Here is a 19,165-nt window from a genome sequence, read left to right as displayed (position 1 = left end):
TTGCCTTTCCCCCCCCAGTTGTTAAGTGAATCACTGCAGACGTTAAGTCAGCAACACAGTTGTTAAGTGAATCCCCTTGCCTTTGGTCGCCAGAAAGTCGCAAAAGGGGATCGCGTGACCCCGGGAAAACGCCCACTGTCATAAGTACGAGCCAGTTTGCCAAGCGTTCAAATTTGGATCGGGGGAGCACGACGGGGAGGCGGCAACGGTCGTAAGTGTGAGAAACGGTCGTGGGTCACTTTTTTTCAGTCGTAACTTCGAATGGTCACTAATTGAACTGTTGTAACGCTTCAGCGGGTTACGCTAATGATGTGTGGTGCGACCGTACGTTCGTTTTTGTGGTGCCGGTGAGGTTGTGCTTTGTCAAGAACTGAAAAGATTGTACGATGCCACATTAAGACTCTCCCTCCAAAACAACACACTGAAAATAAAAATAGTTGTGTTTGACACGGAAAATAAGAGTGAACAATCGCAAATTGTGGCAAAAGCTAAAACAAAGAGAAGGACTTGGGTCTTATGAATTGCCCAGAGTAACTATCCTCCTCCTCCTCCTCTTTTAACGATCGCATAATCCCTCGTGGGGTGGAGTCTGGGCAACGGAACACAGCTGAGTGTTTTACTGGCCAGATGCCCTTCCCTGTTGCCAATGAGAACTTTTGTTCGGCAGATATATTCTCATTGTGCCCAGAGAGAGAAATATCTGCCTCTACCTAGGATTGAACTCACAGACTCCGGATCGTCAGGCGAGAGCTTCCGAGGTTCCGTGATCCCCTTTTCCGAACTTCCGACGAGCAAAGTCCATGAAGAAGCTGCGCCAGTCGTTAAGCAAGTCATCCTGTCACTCCGTCTGATTCTTTTTGCAAGCGTGTGTGTGTGTGTGTGTGTGTGTGTAGGGGCGGTCGTTAAGAAAAGCAGCAGTCCTAAAGTAAACCCCACGGTCGTTAAGTGAACCCATGTCTGCCATGGGCGGTATTTGCCAGAAAAAATTGTCATGGATCCCTTTGTCGCAAATGTGGGGGGGGGGGGGAAATTGCCAAGCGGCCCCCAAAGCGGTCACGTGATATGGGGAGGGGGGAGGCCTCGGAACTTCGAATCCCTGTTTTAAATCCCAGTTGCAACGTCGGTCATAAGTCGAGGACTATATGCATTGGGCCGCCTCTGGTTCAGATGCAGAGACCGATTAACAAGGGTTGGAAGGGACCTTGTAGGTCATCTAGTCCAACCCCCCCCCCCCCTGTCCCCAAGCAGACCCTAAACCAGGGACGGCTAACGTTTTTGTTGTTTATCGCACGCCCATAATGCAAAGCTCCCCCCTGCATGCAAACCCTCCCCATGCTCCCCTCCCCAGGCGCTGCATTGCTCTCCTCCAAGATGAGCATCGTATTTCCTCGAGGGGCAGGGCGGGAGAGACCGTTGTCGCCCAACGGGCCTCCCGGAAGTTCTTACTTCCGTTTACGATCTGTTTCCGAACTTCCGGTCGGACTGTTGGGCCCGATTTTTGTCCTCCCGTCTCCGGAAACTTTCCGGAAGCCTGGGGAGGGTGAAAACATCCTCCCCCGGCACTCCCCAGAAGGCCTCAAATCAGCTGGCTGGCTGGAGCTGACGGCTCGCTCGCATGCCGGCAAATATGGCTCGGCGTGCCACAGGTTCGCCATCCCGGTTCGCCATCCCGGCTCTACGCCAGTTCCTTTCAGGCCAGGCAATAAGCCCCCCGTTTAAGGCTTCGGTTGCAGCTCAGTGTAAGCGGGTGCGGTGCTCACAACCCCCCCCCCCCACAACTCTGTCTCGGCAGAAACCAAACATAAATCTCGGGCACGCAAGCGGAACCGAGCTGATTATAGAAAACCAACGATCTTCACATCTCCCTTGGAAAAAACCCCCGCCTCCCGTTTCAGAAAAAGGAAGTGCCGTGGGTTTGAAGTAGACAAACAGGAAGTCGAGCAGGGACGAGGCTGGCTTGACCAACGCGCGGGGGACACGGGAGGTCAACGATACACAGCCAAGGGCACCCTTGCAAAGCAACGACAGCCGGGAATAAATCGGTTGCGTTCTACTTTTATTTCAATGAAACAGAAAGGTGCCCACTTTATCTCCGCGCCGGAGAGCACTGTGCGTTGGTGTGGCAAGCGGGGAAGGCTGCCAGGAGTGCGGCGGTTAAAACGAGTGTCGGGGGAAAAAAGACGGGCAGGGTATTTCACACACACCCCGTCCCTGCCCCCTTTCCTATAAAATAAACAAGTTGCGTTAAGCTGTGTGGGCAGTGATGGCGAGAGGAGGGGGCTGCCCATTGCAACCATTCCAAAGAGTATAAATTGGGGGGGAGGCCATCCCCCCACAGGTTTGGTTGCGTCAGAGGTCCTGCGTGCGAAAGCTGCGGTTTTTGATGCTTGGCGATGCTGCGTGTGCAACCGCACGGACCTTTTGACGACGCTGCGTCCACGGACGTGCAAAACCTTTCGCCAGGCAATCTTTGCGACGCCCGATTTTAAGATGCAGGTCAGCCTTCGCGCGACTTCATCCGCGGGTACAACGCAACCTTCTACGACGCTGCCTTTTGGGGGCGCGTGCTAGGTTTTGCGACGCTGCCTGTGCAGGTGCATGGAACTGTGGCAACGTCAAACGTGTAGACGCGCCTCACTTTTTGCAGCACCAACTGGGGTTTTCGCACCTTCCGTTTCCAAGGGGTAGTCTGAACGCCCTCTCTTACTGAAACTGACCACGGGGCGGCAGGGCTCAGACTCGTTCCCCGCTTTCCAGCCAATGGGGAGCTGTGACCCTTTGACCTTTCGGCCTTCCCTGTTCGGCGAAAGCCCAGCGTCCACTTCCTTGGGGGTTCTGCCGCCCCCTGCTGGCCGGGACCCAAACATCAGTCTGTTGTCCACCATGGGTCCCTCCTGAGCGGGCCACACAATTCTGCTTGGTTGCGTGTGGTCCCGTCAACGTCGTACCACCCCAAGATGGCAGGGATCCTTCCAAACATCCCATGAGCCCGTTAAATAAGCCGAAGAAAAGGATCAAAATACAAAACAGACGATGCCATGGTGCCCAGCCAGGGTGTGAAGCGTAACAAGCGCCGGGAATACACACGACCCGGGCAAGAAACAGGATTAGATAAACCAGAGTCTACACATATCACTGAGCCAGTTCCTCGTTGTTTGAATCTGTTGTCGGATTCCTGCGGTTGTTTGGACTGCAAAGTCTACCACAAAGTGAATACATGGCACTGATTAGACCCCCCCCACCCCTCCCCTGCCCTACCACGCTTTTTGCTGCTGGCACCCGGGTGGACCTTAGAACGACGGCCCCGAAAGCGAGTAAACGGAGAATTGCCGGTCCAGAAACGAAAAGGAGCAACGGATACACCGCTCTGCGCTCGGACACACCCGCCATACGGAAGGCAGCAACAGGGCGGGCTGCGTGCCTCCTCTCTGCTTCTGCAGAGCCCACCTGGGACCCCAGCCCTGCGGTCTTCCCGCTGCCCGGTCCTCTCAGTGGACTTGGAAGAGGCCGAAATAGGTGAGGTAGCGGTCCGCTTTCAGACGGACATCCGGGATGGTGCGAAGACGAATGGAGGCTTCGGGACGCAGGAGAAGCAACCCGGACACCTGACAGACATGCAGTTCGGCTTCTCGGGGTCCCGAGCTGGTGGGGGGGAACTGCTCCAAACAGCGCAAGGCCAGCTGGCCGTTCAACATCACGTCCAGCTTCATGTAGACCGTCTTCCCCTCATTGAAGTGGACCTAGCAACGCGGGAGAAGGAGAAACGCAGACAAAACGTGTTTTGTCAAGGCAATGCCCCATATATGGGAGGGAGCGTACTGCCTATTATATATTTTTTGCTTTTTAAAGCATTTTTTCCCTGCCTATTCACCCGAACCAGCAGGGGAAAAAATGCTTTCAAAAGTGTGGGGGGGAGTTGGCCACGCCCACCCGCTCACAGGACTCCTCCCACCACCGAGCCACGCCCACGCTTTTGAGCTCACCTGGCAATACAGGTAATACAGCCCCCTTTTGATTACGGTGAACTCTCCGCGGCTGCTGTCGTAGCGCAGGGGGTTGGTGGCATTCAGTTTGGCTTCCGCCCACCCGCGGATGGTCCCGTTGGCATCTGGAGGGCGAAAGAGATGGGCGAGGGAGGGAGGGGGGAAATGAACATGTGGGCCCCAGCCCCTCGGCAGTGGGGAGGCCGCGGCCCTCCCCTCCCACCCCCCAACTTACTTTACTTTACTTTACTTTATTTAGATTTCTAGACCGCCCCCTCTCCCGAAAGGCAGAGATGATGGGGAAGCTGCCCAACGAAGGACCCAAATGCCCTTCCGACACGGGACAATGTTGCCCACTTTGAGGGTGGAGGTTGGCGCAAGGAGGGTGGGTGAGAGGCGGCTGGGGCGGGGGCCTGGGCTCAGCCCACGTTTCCCACCGGCCTTCCCAACATGCCCCCCCCGCCAACCCTCCCGAACCCTAGAAGTGTTACCTGCCTGGATCCCAGCTCGTCCTACGGTGGCTTGCACTGAAAGAGAGACCGGGAGAAAGAGAGAGGGAAAGGGAGAGAGAGAGAGAGAAAGGAAGAAAGAAAGGGAGGGAGGGGGGAAAGGAGGGAGGGAGGGAGGAAGAAAAGGAGAGGAAGGAAGAAGATGAGGGAGGGAGGGAGACAGAAAGGAAGGAAGGGAGGGAGGGAGGAAGAAACAAAGGGAAGAATAGGGAAGATGAGAAGGAGGGAAAAAAAGAAAGGGATGGAGGAAGGATGGAGAAAGAGAGAGAAAAGAAGGAAGGAAGGAGGAAATAAGAGGGAGGATGGGAGGGAGGGAGGGAGGGAGAGAGAATGAAAGGGAGGGAGGGGAAGGGAAGGGGGGAGGAAATAAGAGGGAGGGAGGGGAAGGGAGGGAGGGAGGGAGGGAATAAGGAAAGAGACAGGAAGGGAGGGAGGAAGAAAAGGAGAGGAAGGAAGAAGGAAGGAGAGGAAGGAGAGAGAAAGGAAGGGAGGGAGGGGGAAAAGGAGGAAGGAAGGGAAGAATAGGGGAGATGAGAAGGAGGGAAAGAAAGAAAGAGATGGAGGGAGGGAGGATGGAGAGAAAGAAAGAGGGAGGAAGGGAAGAAATAAGAGGGAGGGAGGGAGGGAGGGAGGGTGGGAATAAGGAAAGAGATAGGAAGGGAGGAAGAAGGAAGGAGAGGAAGGAAGGAGAGGAAGGAAGGAAGGGGAGATGAGAAGGAGGGAAAGAAATAAGAGAAAGGAGGGATGGAGAAAGAGAGACAGAGAGAAGAAAGGAAGAAAGGAAGAGAGAGAGAGAGAAAGAAAGAAAGAATCAGTTTGACGGAAGGAGGGGGCTTTGTGCTGTCTGGAGAGAGAGGCTCCAAATAAAATCCAGGCATTGGGGGGGGCCCTCCGTCCCCCTCCCCAAAGACCCTGGCATCTCTCCTCTGGGGCGGGTGGGGTCGGAGGCTCTGAGGCGTGGAGGAGACCCTCCCTCACCTTCATAGTGGGCAGCGCAGATGTTCCCCGTCCGGCACGGCCGTAATCGCTTCCCTTTCTCAGCTGAAAAAGAGAGGGGGGGGGTTGTGACCCCAGAAAATAAGATCCCAGCAGCCGTCAATTTTCCTGCCCATCCAAGTACAGCCAGTCCTCGACTTACAACGGTTCATTTAGTGACCGTTCAAAGTTACAACGGCACGGGGGGGGGGGAAAGTGACAGGACCGTTTTTCACCCTTACGACCGTCGCCGCATCCCCGGGGTCACCTGAGCCAAATTCAGACACTTGGCCACTTGACTCGTATTTACGACGGTCGCAGCGTCCCAAGGTCCCCTTTTGCGACCTTCGGACCAGCAAGATTCGCTTAACAACCGGGTGACTCACTTAGCTGCTGCGGTGATCCGCTTAACAACAGGGGCGAGAAAGGCCGTACAACGGGACAAAACTCCCTGAATGAATGTCTCACTTAGCAACCGAAATTATGGGCTCAATTATGGTCGTATGTCGAGGACTCCCTGTAGAAGACCAAGAGAAAGCAATTGCTCTCCCCTCCAACTGATTTATATAGGTAGTCCTCAACTTATGACCACAATGGGGACAGGTTTCATCTCGAGGCAAGGCAGTTGTTAAGCGAACCGTGCTCGGTTTTGCAACTTTTGCCCCAGTCGTTAAGCAAATCACTGCAGCTCTTAAGTGAATCATACGGTCGCTAAGCGAATCCGGCTCCCCCTCCATTGACTCTGCTCGTCGGAAGCCGGCTGGGAAGGTCGCAATGGGCAATCACATGACTGCAGTGGTCATAAGTGCGAGGACTGGCCCTAAGTCCCTTTTTTCTGTGCCGCTGCAACTTTGAACCGTCGCTAAATGAATAATGGTCATAAGTTGAGGACCATCCGTATTATGTCCCCCTCTTAGAAGGCACCACTCACCTTGCCTTCGATGCCGCAGCGCCCCCTCCTGGGCAAAATGGTGCAGGAACTTGCCTTGGTTGTTCCAGCTGGAGGAGAGCACCACCTGGAGGGGACGAGAGGTACTGCAGGTGACACAAAGTTTTGCCCAAAATTGTCAGCCGGTAAAAACTGGACACGTTTTTTTAGCTGATTCCAATCGGCAGCTTTGCAGCCACTACAAAGCCCATCGTCCCCAAAGACGCGACACGCCCCGCGAACGTCTCTAAGCAGCGAGCCAAGCTGTGTGCTCCAGGAAAAAGATACCGTCAGCCGGTAGAAGCCAGAAAGGAATCATATTTCTGACTTAAATCTCTTCAAATCATTTACCAAAATGTTTGTAAAAAAAAGAAAGAAATTTAGTCTACTCTTAAGAGTCCTTCCGAAAGAGATTTTCCAGATTTTACGAAAACCGGAGCCCGTATTGACTCATGCTGGACTAATGGAGCCTCCATGTTCAGAGGCAGTCTACCCCAGAATACCAATCGCTTGCAAGGGCAGCGGTGGGGGGGAGGGCAGGAGGAAAACCTCCTTATTCATCATCTTCTTTTAATGACCCCGTAATCCCTTGTGGGGTGGAATTTGGGCAACTGAATGGAGCTGTGTGTTTTACTGGCCGGATGCCCTTCCCTGTTGCCAGTGCGGAGTTTTTTTCAGCAGATATATTCTCATGGTGCCCGGAGAGAGAAATATCTGCCTCTACCTAGGATTGAACTTATCTCACAACTCACTCTAGGAAAACCTCCAAATTATTCTTATTCATTTATTAATTTGTTCTTATTGATTGGTGGAAAGAGAATGGCAGTCCAGATTGGCAGAATATGCTGGTTTCATCCTGGCTTGTTCAGGAACAGGGCTAAGGCAAGCTTATTTCCCCAAGGGTGGGCTGTATAAAAATTTCCCCTGGTTTTGGGATGGTTGGGGGATGATTAGATTACATTAACAAAGTTGGAAGGGACCTTGGAGGTCATCTAGTCCAACCCCCAGCCCCAACAGGAGACCCTGCCTACACCATTTCTGGATTAAGGGCAACCCACAGCCTTAAAGCTGTGCAGTTGTGCAAACTCAGGAGCGACAAAGAGAGAAGCATTTACTCCCAATGAGACCACCAAAAGCGGTTTTCCCTCTTTGTGGGATACTGGCAGTCCTCAACTTATGACCAAGATTGAGAGCAACTTTTCCGTTGCTAAGCGAGAAAGCGTTGGAGCGAGTTGTACCCCCTTTTTGCGACCTGATGCTAAATGAGACATTGGTTAAGGGAGTTCTGTCCCGTTTTGCGACCGTTCTTGCTGCCGTCGTGAAGTGAGTCACTGTGGTTGTTAAGTGAGTCACACAATCGTTAAGCGAATCCGGCTTCCCCATTGGCTTTGCTGGTCAGAAGGTCGTAAAAGGGAATCTGGGGACACTCAAACCGTCATAAATTTTGCCCTCAATTAAGCCCAAAATATCTGTCATTAAGTAAAACATTTGTTCAGTCAATTTTGCTCCATTTTACGACCTTTTGTGGTGCCATTGTGAAGGGAATCACTGTGGTTGTTAAGTGAGTCACGCAGCCATTAAGTGAATCTGGCTTCCCGGTTGACTTTGCTGCTCAGAAGGTCGCAAAAGGGGATGGCGTGACCCCGAGGCTATTTTAACCGTCATAAATATGAAACTGCAACCATCATAACTATGAGCCGACCGCCAAGCGTCTGAATTTTGATCCGGCGATCGTGGGAGATGCCTCAACGATCGTAAGCGTGAACAATTGCCCAAAGCCACTTTTTTCCAGGGCCGTTGTCACTTTAAACAGTCGCTAAACAAAACGGTCGTAAGGCGAGGACCACCTGTGTAGACGATTTCCATTTTTGTGCAGGGCAACAAAAGAAATGTTTGCTTACCGGCTCCGGTTCCTCCGACAGAAGTTTCTGGGGACCAGAAAGAAAAGCCCAAATCAAACCACCGGACTACACAAACCATCCTCCCCAGCCACCGTCGCTCTTTGGGAAGAAGGAAGAGGTCAATTTGAACGTGACTTTTCTGTGTAAAATTTTGGCTAAAGAACTAGGAACGAACCAAACACGCCAGGATTTAAAAAACAAACAAACAGTGGTCCTCTAGTTATGACCAGAACGCCTCCTACCTATCACGGTCGTAAATCGAGTGATCCTTTGAACAGCCACTAAGCAAGTCAGCGTAAATCAAGGACTGTGTGAATCATCCAGGAAACCAGGATGGCTAAAAATTGTGTATCGAACAAACAAGGTTTCCCAACCTTGACAGCTTCCAAATGTGGGGATTTCAACTCCCAGTTGTGCAAAAAAAATGTCTTTTTGTTGACTAATATTTTTCACGCTTTGCCATTTTAAGACTTGTGGACTTCAATTCCCAGAATTCCTTCGTCGGCCATTTGCTAGAAATCAAGGTATATTACATCAGCCGCATTCCCGCCATCTATTCAAAAGAATTATCCAATCAAAAATGGGATTATAAATAGTCCAGTCACATTTCTTCATGCTGGCTGGGGAATTCTGGGAGTTGAAGTCCACAGGTGCTGAAAATTCACATTTTGACCCCCTTTGGATCCGAACAATACCCTAGAGTCTGACAAATTTCATTTGAGACAGGCAGTCCTCGATTTACGACCACAATTGAGCCCAATGTTTCTGTCACTAAGCGAGATGATCATTAAGTGAACTTTCACCCCCCCCATTTTTACGTCCTTTCTTGTCACTGTTGTTAAGTGAATCACTGTGGCCGTTGAGTTAGTAACCCGGGCGTTAAGTGAATCCCTGCGGTTGTTATGTTGGCAACAAAGTCGCTAAGAGAAATCTGGCTTCCCCGTTGATTTTATTTGTCCGAAAGGTGTAAAAGCAGACACTGCAACCATCGTAAGCATGAGTCCGTTTCTAAGAGTCTGAATTTTGATCCGGTGATCATGGGGATGCTACGACGGTCATTAAATGTGAAAATGGTCACTTTTTTCAATGCCGTTGTAACTTCAAATGGTAACGAAACAAACTGTTGTAAGTCGAAGACTACCTGTGTTTTAAGAAGGGGATATAGGTTTTGCTACTTGAGCAAAGGGCTGGACTAGAAGACCTCCAAGGTCCCTTCCAGCTCTATTCTATTCTATTCTATTCTGTTCTATTTGTTCAATTCTCTATTTTATTTTGTTCTGTTCTATTCTATTGTATTCTCTATTCTATTCTGTTCTGTTCTATTTTATTCTATTCTATTGTATTCTCTATTCTATTCTATTCTGTTCTGTTCTATTTTGTTCTATTCGCTACTCTATTCTGTTCTCTATTCTATTCTATTTTCTATTCTATTCTTAATTCTATTCTATTCTCTATTCTATTCTGTTCTCTATTCTATTCTATTTTCTATTCTATTCTTAATTCTATTCTCTATTCTATTCTGTTCTCTATTCTATTCTGTTCTCTATTCTATTCTGTTCTCTATTCTATTCTATTTTATTCTGTTCTCTATTCTATTCTATTTTCTATTCTAGTCTTAATTCTTTATTCTATTTTCTATTCTATTCTATTCTCTATTCTATTCTATTCTCTATTCTATTCTATTCTGTTCTCTATTCTATTCTATTTTGTGTTCTAGTCTTAATTTTATTTTATTCTATTTTCTATTCTATTTTCTATTCTATTCTATTTTCTATTCTATTCTATTTTCTATTCTATTCTGTACTCTATTTTTTCTGTTCTCTATTCTATTCTCTATTCTATTCTATTCTCTACTCTATTTTTTTCTGTTCTCTATTCTCTATTCTGTTTTCTATTCTAGTCTTAATTCTATTTTATTCTATTTTCTATTCTATTCTATTCTCTATTCTATTCTCTATTCTATTCTCTATTCTATTCTATTCTATTCTATTCTCTATTCTATTCTCTATTCTATTCTCTATTCTATTCTCTATTCTCTATTCTATTCTATTCTATTCTCTATTCTATTCTGTTCTCTATTCTATTCTATTTTGTATTCTAGTCTTAATTCTATTTTATTCTATTTTCTATTCTATTCTATTCTGTTCTCTATTCTATTCTATTCTCTATTCTATTCTATTCTCTATTCTATTCTATTCTATTCTGTTCTCTATTCTATTCTATTCTCTATTCTATTCTATTCTATTCTGTTCTGTTCTCTATTCTATTCTATTCTCTATTCTATTCTATTCTCTATTCTATTCTGTTCTCTATTCTATTCTATTTTGTATTCTAGTCTTAATTCTATTTTATTCTATTTTCTATTCTATTCTGTTCTCTATTCTATTCTATTCTCTATTCTATTCTATTCTATTCTGTTCTGTTCTGTTCTGTTCTCTATTCTATTCTGTTCTCTATTCTGTTCTCTATTCTATTCTATTCTATTCTATTCTCTATTCTATTCCATCCTATCGCATCCATGGGAAAATCCATTTCAAATTTATAAGACGGGGTTGAAGGCTCTAGGCCCGAGCTGGGGGTTGCTATGGCAACATAGCAAAACAGATGTCCCAGTTCCCCCAGCTGTTTGCGCCTTGCAAAGGAAAAAGAAAAAGAAAAAGAATTTTTTCTTTTTTTAAAAAAAGAGCCAAGTCGCTGTTTGTTTTGCGCTCGGCTGGTGGCGAGGCTTTTTTAAAATTAAAAAAAATAATAATATGTGCAGCTTGGATGGAGGCCAAACCCATCTAAGTTTAGTCCCAGCAGAGGAACAAGGCCTCCCAAAAAAAAATCACAATCACGAGTTTATTTCATTTATTTTTATCCGCTGGCTTCTTCCTATGCAAGTGGCGCTTTATGGGGTTGGGGAGGGACGTGGTCTCCAGATGTGGGGGCCTCTGGAGGGCTCCCACATCTGGGGACACCTGTTTAGGATGCAGATGGGTTGGGCTGGGCCTGAAACCGTACCCGGGATTTGTTTAATAACCTCTTTCTGCGCTCCGGCACAAAGAGGCCAAAGCCCAAACAAACAAACAAAATGTTTTTCTAGGATCCAAAGGGAAAGTTCTCGCAAACAAGATCTGGGCAACACATTTTGACGGGGGGAGAATGGAGGGTGCAACTCCCCAAGCCCTCTGCACATGCTCCGTGGCTCTCTCTTTCAGTCTATTTATTTATTTGTTTTGTTTTTATTGATTGAATGGTTTGTATCCTGCCTTTTATTTTTACAAACTAGCCAAGCCGGGGGGGGGGGACACATATGAAATAGGTGTTCTCCTCCTACTGACCCACAACAAGCCTGTGGAGTGAGGTATGCTGAGAGAGAGATAGACAGACAGACAGAGAAAGAGCAAGAGATGAGAGAGAGAGACAAACACACAGAAAGGGGAGAGAGACAGAGAGGAGACAGACAGAGGAGAGAGAGACAGAGAAAGAGCAAGAGATGAGAGAGAGAGAGACAGGGAAAGAGACAGAGAGAGATGAGGAAGAGAGACAGACAGAGAGAGACAGACAGAGGAGAGAGAGACAGAGAAAGAGCAAGAGATGAGAGAGATATGAGAGAGAGAGAGAGAGAGAGAAAGAAAGAGAGAGATGAGAGAGACAGAGACACACACAGAGAGAGGGGAGAGAGAGACAGAGAGCTAGAGGAGAGAGAGATGGGGAGAGACAAAGATGAGGAAGAGAGAGAGAGATGAAGAGAGACGCACACACACAGACAGAAAGAGGAGAGAGAGAGACAGAGATACAGAGATGAGGAAGAGAGAGAGAGTGACATAGAGAGAGAGAGATGAGAGAGAGACAAAGAGAGAGGAGAGAGACACGAGAGAGACAGAGATGAGAAAGAGAGAAGAGACAGAGAGAGATGAGGAAGAGAGACACACACACACAGACAGAAAGAGGAGAGAGAGATGAGAGACAGAAAGAGAGGAGAGATGAGAGAGACAGAAAGAGAGGAGAGGCAGAGAGATGAGGAAGAGAGACACACACACACGGAGAGACAGAAAATGGAGAGGAGAGAGAGACAGAGAGGAGAGAGACAGAGATACAGATGAGGATGAGAGAGAGACAGAGAGAGATGAGGAAGAGAGACACACACAGAGAGAGAGAAAGAGGAGAGAGAGACAGAGAGAGAGAGAGAGGAGAAAGAGAGAGATAAGAGACAGAGAGCGCAACTGGCCTCCCAAAGTCACCCAGCTGGCTTTCATAGCTAAGGGGGCACTAGAACTCACCGTCTCCTGGTGGTTGGCTCAAAGTCACCCAGTTGCTTTTCATACCTAAATTGGACTAGAACTCACAACCGCCTGGTGATTGGCCCAAAGTCACCCAGCCGGCTTTCGTGCCTAAGTAAGGCAGGACTAGAACTCACCGTCTCCCAGTTTCTAGCCTGGTGCCTTAACCACTAGACCAAATGGCCCCCCAATGGCCAAATTGCCAAGGATTAAAAACTCATTTCTTTTTCTCATGCCATCCCAGACTTCCGGGCAACTTCAAGCAGCCGGTTCTGGAATCGAATGCCGCTGTGGCGGAGACTCCTCCAGGCCTCTTCAGCCCCACCAAACAGCTGTTGGGCTCCCCCCTCCCCTCGGCTGCAGGACCCCGGCCAGCCCAGGCAGTCGTCCAGGCTCCCAAGGCCAGGCCAGGCCAGGCCAGCTGCTGGGTGTGGGGGCCAAGGGCGGGGTGGGAACACAGCGCAAAGGGGGAGCCGTGCCCCTCACCTTCGACCCACACGCCCAAAGCCTCCCACTCGGAGGTCTCCGGGGGCACCAGGGAGGCATTGCAAACCCCCCTCCCAAAAGGAGGAAGGGCCCTTGGCTTCTGGCTTCCCCCCCCTCCCCTTTTAAAGCACGCACCCCCCAACTCTCCTGGCAGCAGGCGTTCTCCCCCTCCTTCTCCCCCCTGAAAAGTTGGGCGGGGGGGCATCTCATCCAGTGGTTGTGCCCACAGGGGGAAGGAAGGAGGGGGAGGGAAACCGGGCATGGCCGAGGAGGGGGCTTTGCAAGGCGAAGAGGTCAGTTAGGGCAAGGGAGCGTCCCCCAACCTCCCCCCCTCACCGCAGCGGTGGGCCAAGCCCTTTTCCCACGGAGGGGGGCGGCCCAGAAGGAAGGGGGATTTTTTTTGGTTAGTTTTGAAAGTTCTTTAAGGAACTTCACGGCGTTCCAACGCCATGGGGCAGGTGGGGGGTGTTCCTGTGGCCCGGGAGGGGGGGCTAAGGGGCAGGCCCTATTTGGCTACCCAAGGAGGGGCCCTCCCCCTGGACGCCCAGCTGTTGATATCCCCTCCTCCCCCTCCGTGCACCTGTGGGAGTGCCACCTCCCCCCCCCCATCCTAACCACTTAGAGGAATTGAGTGGGGGGTTTAAAAAGACATCTTCCTTGGCCTCGGCCTGGACCCCCTCCCCTTCATCTGCAGTGGGGAGTGATGTGGAGTGGGGGGGGGTTCCTGTGTCCTGCCCACTCACTCACCCATCCACCGCAGGGGAGGGGAGGGGAAAGAGAGCTAAGTAAGCGAGGTCCCTTCGCCTGGAGACCCTCCCCCAGTGCAGTTCTGTCTCCTCCCCTCAGCCCCAACCACTGGGGGGCAAGAAGGGATACCCTCCCCAGGGCCAAGCCCCTTTTGCCTTCACGCACACACACACACACCCAACAAGTGAGTGAGATGAGAGTGGGGGTCTCGTGGCCTGTTCCACACTCCAGGGGAAGGGGGCAAGGACACCCTGGGACAAGAAGAGTCCACTCCCCAGCTGCCGAGACCCCTTGGGGCAGGTGAAGGGGATAAGAGGGGGGGTCTCGCTTCCTGGGCCACCCACCCAACAGGTAAAGGGGGCAAGGACCCCCCTCCTTGGCCTCCAAGCCCCCTCCTCCCAGCAAATGAGCAGGGGGGGGGCTCCCACATCCTGCTCTGGGATAAGAGACCCCTCCCCAACAGCGGGGCAGGTGAAGGGGATAAGAGGGGGGTCTCGCCTCCTGTCCCACCCACCCACCAGGGAAAGGCGGCAAGGACCCCCCGCCTTGGCCTCCAAGCCCCCTCCTCCCAGCAGTTGAGCAGGGGGGGTCTCACATCCTGCCCTGGGACAACAGGAGACCCCTCCCCAACAGCGGGGCAGGTGAAGGGGATAAGAGGGGGGTCTCGCTTCCTTGCCCCCCCCACACCAAGCCAGGGGGGGGGGTCAAGGAGGGGTCTCCTCACCTGCGGCGGGGCATCGGCGGCGGCGGGGCTGTGCGGGCGGGCGTGGCGGGGCCAGGCGGCCAGCAGGAGGCTGAGCGAAGCGAGGAGCAGCGCGGAGAACGAGGCCAGCGCCAGCGCCGGCAGCACCAGCCGGCCGGGAGGCTCCCGTGCCCGGCGGCGCCTGCCCATGGCCGGCCCGAGCGACCCAGGCGCTCCGCAGCCAGCCGGAGGTGGCCGGAGGAGGAGGAGGAGGCGGAGGCGGAGGAGGAAGCGGGGCCGCCCAAGGGAAGCCGAGCTCGGCCGCCCGCCAGCAGCAGCAGCAGCGCCCGGTGCCGCGAAGAGGCGCAGCCCGGGAACTGCGGGGCAGGGAACGCCCGCCGGAGGGGACGGGCCTCCGGGACAGGCGGAGAGCCTCCCCGGATAGGAGCAGTCTACCTTGGGCAAAAGTTTGGGGGGCTTTTGTTGTTGTTGTTGCTTCCCGGCGGGGTGGAGTTCCAAGGCCCATCATCCCCAGCCCGCATCCGCTTGGGGAAACTAAGAGAGAGTAAGGGAGAAGCAGAGCCTCCCCGGACAGTTTGCAGTCTACCTTGGCCCTGGGGGTCGCTTCCTGCCGCCTCCCCGCTAACTGGGCCCCGCTTGGGCACTTCCCGGCGGGGCCCCATCATCCACCAGAGCCTCCCCGGACAAGGGCAGTCTACCTTCCAGCCAGCCCGGTACTGCCCATCATCCGCAGCCCGCCTCAAAGTTCCAGCTTGGGGGAAACCGTGGGGCGGATGGTGGTGGGGGGAAAGCGGAAACCCTCTGCAGAGCCTCCCTGGATAAGCGCAGTCTACCTTCTCCTTGACCCTCCCCCCCCCCCGGGAGAATTGGGATTTGCTCACATTTGACCCGCCGGCTTTCTGGGGAGGGGGGACTCCAAGCCCCATCATCCCCAGCCCCGGGGGGAAACAACTATGGGCTGAGATCCGGGGATTCCCGGCAGTCCACCCCCCCCCCCGAGAGAACAGCTGTACCCCCTTTTTCCCCACTGGCTTCTCGGAGAGATGGGACTCCAGCTCCCATCATTCCCAGCCCGCACGATTGGGTAATAAGCTGAAGGCTTCAAGGCCCCGATCCTGGGCAGAGATTCCCGGGGTCGAGGGGGGGGCTAAGGGAGTGGGAGGGTCTCTAAAGGGGCTGCTCCCCCTTTTGCTTGGCTGCTTCCCGGATGGGAAGGACTCCAAGCCCCATCGTTCCCAGCCAGCATGCAGGCTGCACTCCGGGAAAGCTGCGCTGGGCGGAGATCTGTGTGCATTGGGGAGGAGCTGGGAAGGTGGGGGGGCTCAGTTGGGAAGGTCGCCCCCTCCCCACTTGCAATCACCCCCCTCGCCCCATTTGCAATTATCCCCCTCGCCCCCTCCCCACTTTCAATTACGCCCCCTCCCCTCTTGCACACCCCCTCCCCACTTGCAATCACGCCCCTCTCCCCCTCCTCACTTGCAATCACCCCCCATACTTAGGGGGCTAACCTCGACCCCCTTAATTGGGGGACTGAACCCCCCCCGTTGAACCCCCCGCAGCACATCTGGGGAGAGACCCAGACCCATGGGGGAGGGGGTGTCCCCCAACCTTCTTTCCACCCCCCCTCCCTGCCTGTGCCTCCCTCCCTTTCTCCCCCCCACCCTCCGCCTCTCCAGTCTTAAAAATGTTTGTGCCTCGCTTCCCGCTGGCCCCCATCGGAGGTAGCGTGGCCGAGCGGTCTAAGGCGCTGGATTTAGGCTCCAGTCCCTCCGGGGGCGTGGGTTCGAATCCCACCGCTGCCAGAAGGTTTTCTTCCCCGAGGCTTTTGTCGGAACGGAAGACACGCGGAAGGGAAAAGCGTGTCGCTCTCCACGGGTCGAGACAGTTTACATGTTTCTTTTAATTACGCGAGTCCGAGCGTGTAATATCGCCTTTATGTAGACCTTTTCGCCCCTCTTTTTCGCAACCGGCGTTGGTGGTATAGTGGTGAGCATAGCTGCCTTCCAAGCAGTTGACCCGGGTTCGATTCCCGGCCAACGCAGTTTCGTTTTTTCCTCCCTTTTTGCAATTCATTTTTCTTTGGAGAAAGTAAATCACATATTTCTGTGCAAGAGGCGTTTTTTGTCCCCCCCAGCCCCAATTCGTAAGAAGCTTTATTCCGACTCCCCCGCTTCCCGGGCAGCACAACAGACGCCCCCTGCTGGCCTGTGGAATCCAAGCCAAAATAAATAAATAAATGTTTTCCAGGAAGCCAGGTTTGCAAGGCCAGGAAAGGGGAATGCAAACGCCCAAGAAATGGAAATAATCCTAATGATTTCTCGGCTTCTAGAGCCAGCTGTTTGCAGGGCGTTCAAGAGGGTGGAGAAAAGCGTGCAAACGGCCTTTGGAAGAGGGATTTTTGGTTTCTTGTGCAACTGATCTACCTCGCAGGGGTGTTGTGCCGCAGGATTTGTTGCAGGATGGGTGCAAAAAAAAAATTACAAAAAATAATAATACATCAATCATTTTAATCATCTTCTTTTAATGACCCTCAAATCCCTTGTGAGGTGAAGTCTGGGCAACTCAATGAAGCTAACAGAGTGTTTTTTACTGGCCGGATGCCCTTCCCTGTTGCCAATGCGGAGTTTTGTTCAGCAGATATATTCTCATTGTGCCCAGACAGAGAAATATCTACCTACTTTGCATTAATCATTTTAAGGACCGTTCAAAATTACGGCACTGTTACAGTGACCGATGACCCTTTTTCACACTTAGTGGCCGTTGCTGCATCCACTTGATCAAGTCACGTGATCAAAATTAGGATACTTGGCAATGGGTTCATAATTACGATGGTCACAGCATCAGACAATCCCCCTTCTGCAATCTTCCGACGAGCAAAGTCAGGGGGTAAGCCAAGATTCGCTTAACAACCTCACAGCAAACTGAACCAAACGGTGCGGTTTGTTTAACAACCACTGTGGGAAGAGAGGTCTTAAAATGAGGCAAAATTGAAAAAAATTCCCTTCAACAAAAGTCTCGCTTAGTAACAAAAATGTTGGGATCAATTCTGGTCGTAAGTCGAGGACTACCTGTATTTGGCGGGGGGGGGGGTCAACTGCGCCTGCCTCTGGAGGTTTGATCTTCTCAGGCCTTGCAAAAGTTGCTTCTCTGTGTAGTTTGAATTGCACACAGGACCACAATCTTCTGCAGTGTTTTTCAACAACTTGAAGATGGGTGGACTTCAACTCCCAGAATCCCCAAGCGAGCATGCTGGGGGAAGGGGCGGGGTTAGGGAGGGACTTCCTTTTTCTTTGCCTATTGGGACACAGTGATCTTAAAGTACAGGAAGTCCTTAAGCTTAACAGTATTCGCTCAGCGACGGTTCAAAGTTATAACAACACTGAAAAATGCGACTTGCGATGGGTCCTCATGCTTATGACCGTCACAGCTTTTCCTGTGGTTGCAATTTGGGTGTTTAGCAACATGTCCCGGGATCACATGGTCATTATTAGCAACCCAGCTGGCTTCCGATGAGCAAAGTCAATGGATAAGGTGGCAGGTCAAGGTTACATGATGCCTCACTTAATGACCGTGGCAAAAAAAGGTTATAAAATCAGGTCATGTGGATACATCACTTAACTACCATCCTGCTTAATAATACATTTTCCAGTATTGGTGTCTGAGGCAGCCTGATTTGCACCCGTGACATGATTTAATGAGCCTGGGGGGCTTACAGCCTCAATTTTACGCCTCTGGGAATGACCCCAGGAAGTGAAACTGACCACAAAGCATGCAAAAATGATGAACATTGAACCAAAAGGGAAATGAAAATGGAGGTGCTCTTCACCCATGACAACTCTTCAAACGGGGTGGGGAGCAATGGGCCTTTTATGACTCATGGACTTCATCTCCCAGAATTCCAGAGCCAACATGGGGAACGATGGTCCCTTTGATTTGTGGACTTCAACTCCCAGAATTCCAGAGCCAACATGCAGAATGGAGGCCCATTTATGACTCATGACTTCATCTCCCAGAATTCCAGAGCCAACATGGGGAATGGAGGCCCATTTATGACTCATGGACTTCATCTCCCAGAATTCCAGAGCCAACATGGGGAATGGAGGCCCATTTATGAATCATGGACTTCATCTCCCAGAATTCCAGAGCCAACATGGGGAACGGTGGCTCCTTTATGACTTGTGGACTTCAACTCCTAGATTTCCAGAGCCAGCTAGCTCAGGAATTCTGGGAGTTGAAGTCCACGAGTCATAAAGGAGCCACCGTTCCCTACCTGTTTTAAGAAGTCTGGAGTTCGATTCCCAGAATTCCCCAGCCAGTTTTGACAAACTTCCTGACTGTAAGGGGGGGCACTGTTCCCCCCTCTCCCGACAACACAATCTGTAACTCCAACCCGAAGACTCCTTGTCACCCCCACCCTTGCAATCCTGAGGTCCACAGCCACCCTGAGAATGGTTTACAGGTGGTCCTCCAGTTCTGACTGTACTGGAGCCAGCCCATTACAGCCGTAAAACAGGTCAATCATTGACCAACCTGATTTTTGGGGGGGCGGGGGGGCATGTTTTTCTTTTGTGATGCCAAGTAGAACTAATCCTGGCCTCAACTCCCTCCTTTTTGATTTAGCATCTCTTCCGAATACTTTCTCAGCCGGTGCCTAAAAGCCTGAGCTTT

The 19,165-nt window shown here is 51.4% G+C and overlaps 1 protein-coding gene across 1 annotated transcript; it reads right to left on the bottom strand.

The window, feature by feature from the left end:
• Positions 1–3,244: 3,244 nt before the first annotated feature.
• TNFSF12 (TNF superfamily member 12) lies at positions 3,245–14,897 on the bottom strand. Its single transcript, XM_081969641.1, has 7 exons — positions 14,519–14,897; positions 8,297–8,323; positions 6,399–6,483; positions 5,471–5,533; positions 4,475–4,510; positions 3,984–4,108; positions 3,245–3,740 (listed from the first exon to the last, which is right to left on the bottom strand). Exons 1-7 carry the CDS (start codon positions 14,684–14,686, stop codon positions 3,489–3,491), a joined length of 756 nt encoding a protein of 251 aa, XP_081825767.1. The 5' UTR covers positions 14,687–14,897; the 3' UTR covers positions 3,245–3,488.
• Between the last annotated feature and the right edge of the window lie 4,268 nt (positions 14,898–19,165).

The sequence above is a fragment of the Natrix helvetica genome, assembly GCF_964273705.1.
Source record: "Natrix helvetica genome assembly, chromosome: Z".
Lineage (NCBI taxonomy): Eukaryota > Metazoa > Chordata > Lepidosauria > Squamata > Natricidae > Natrix > Natrix helvetica.
Note: the sequence above shows the minus strand (reverse complement) of the source record. Positions and strands in the feature narration are given on the sequence as shown.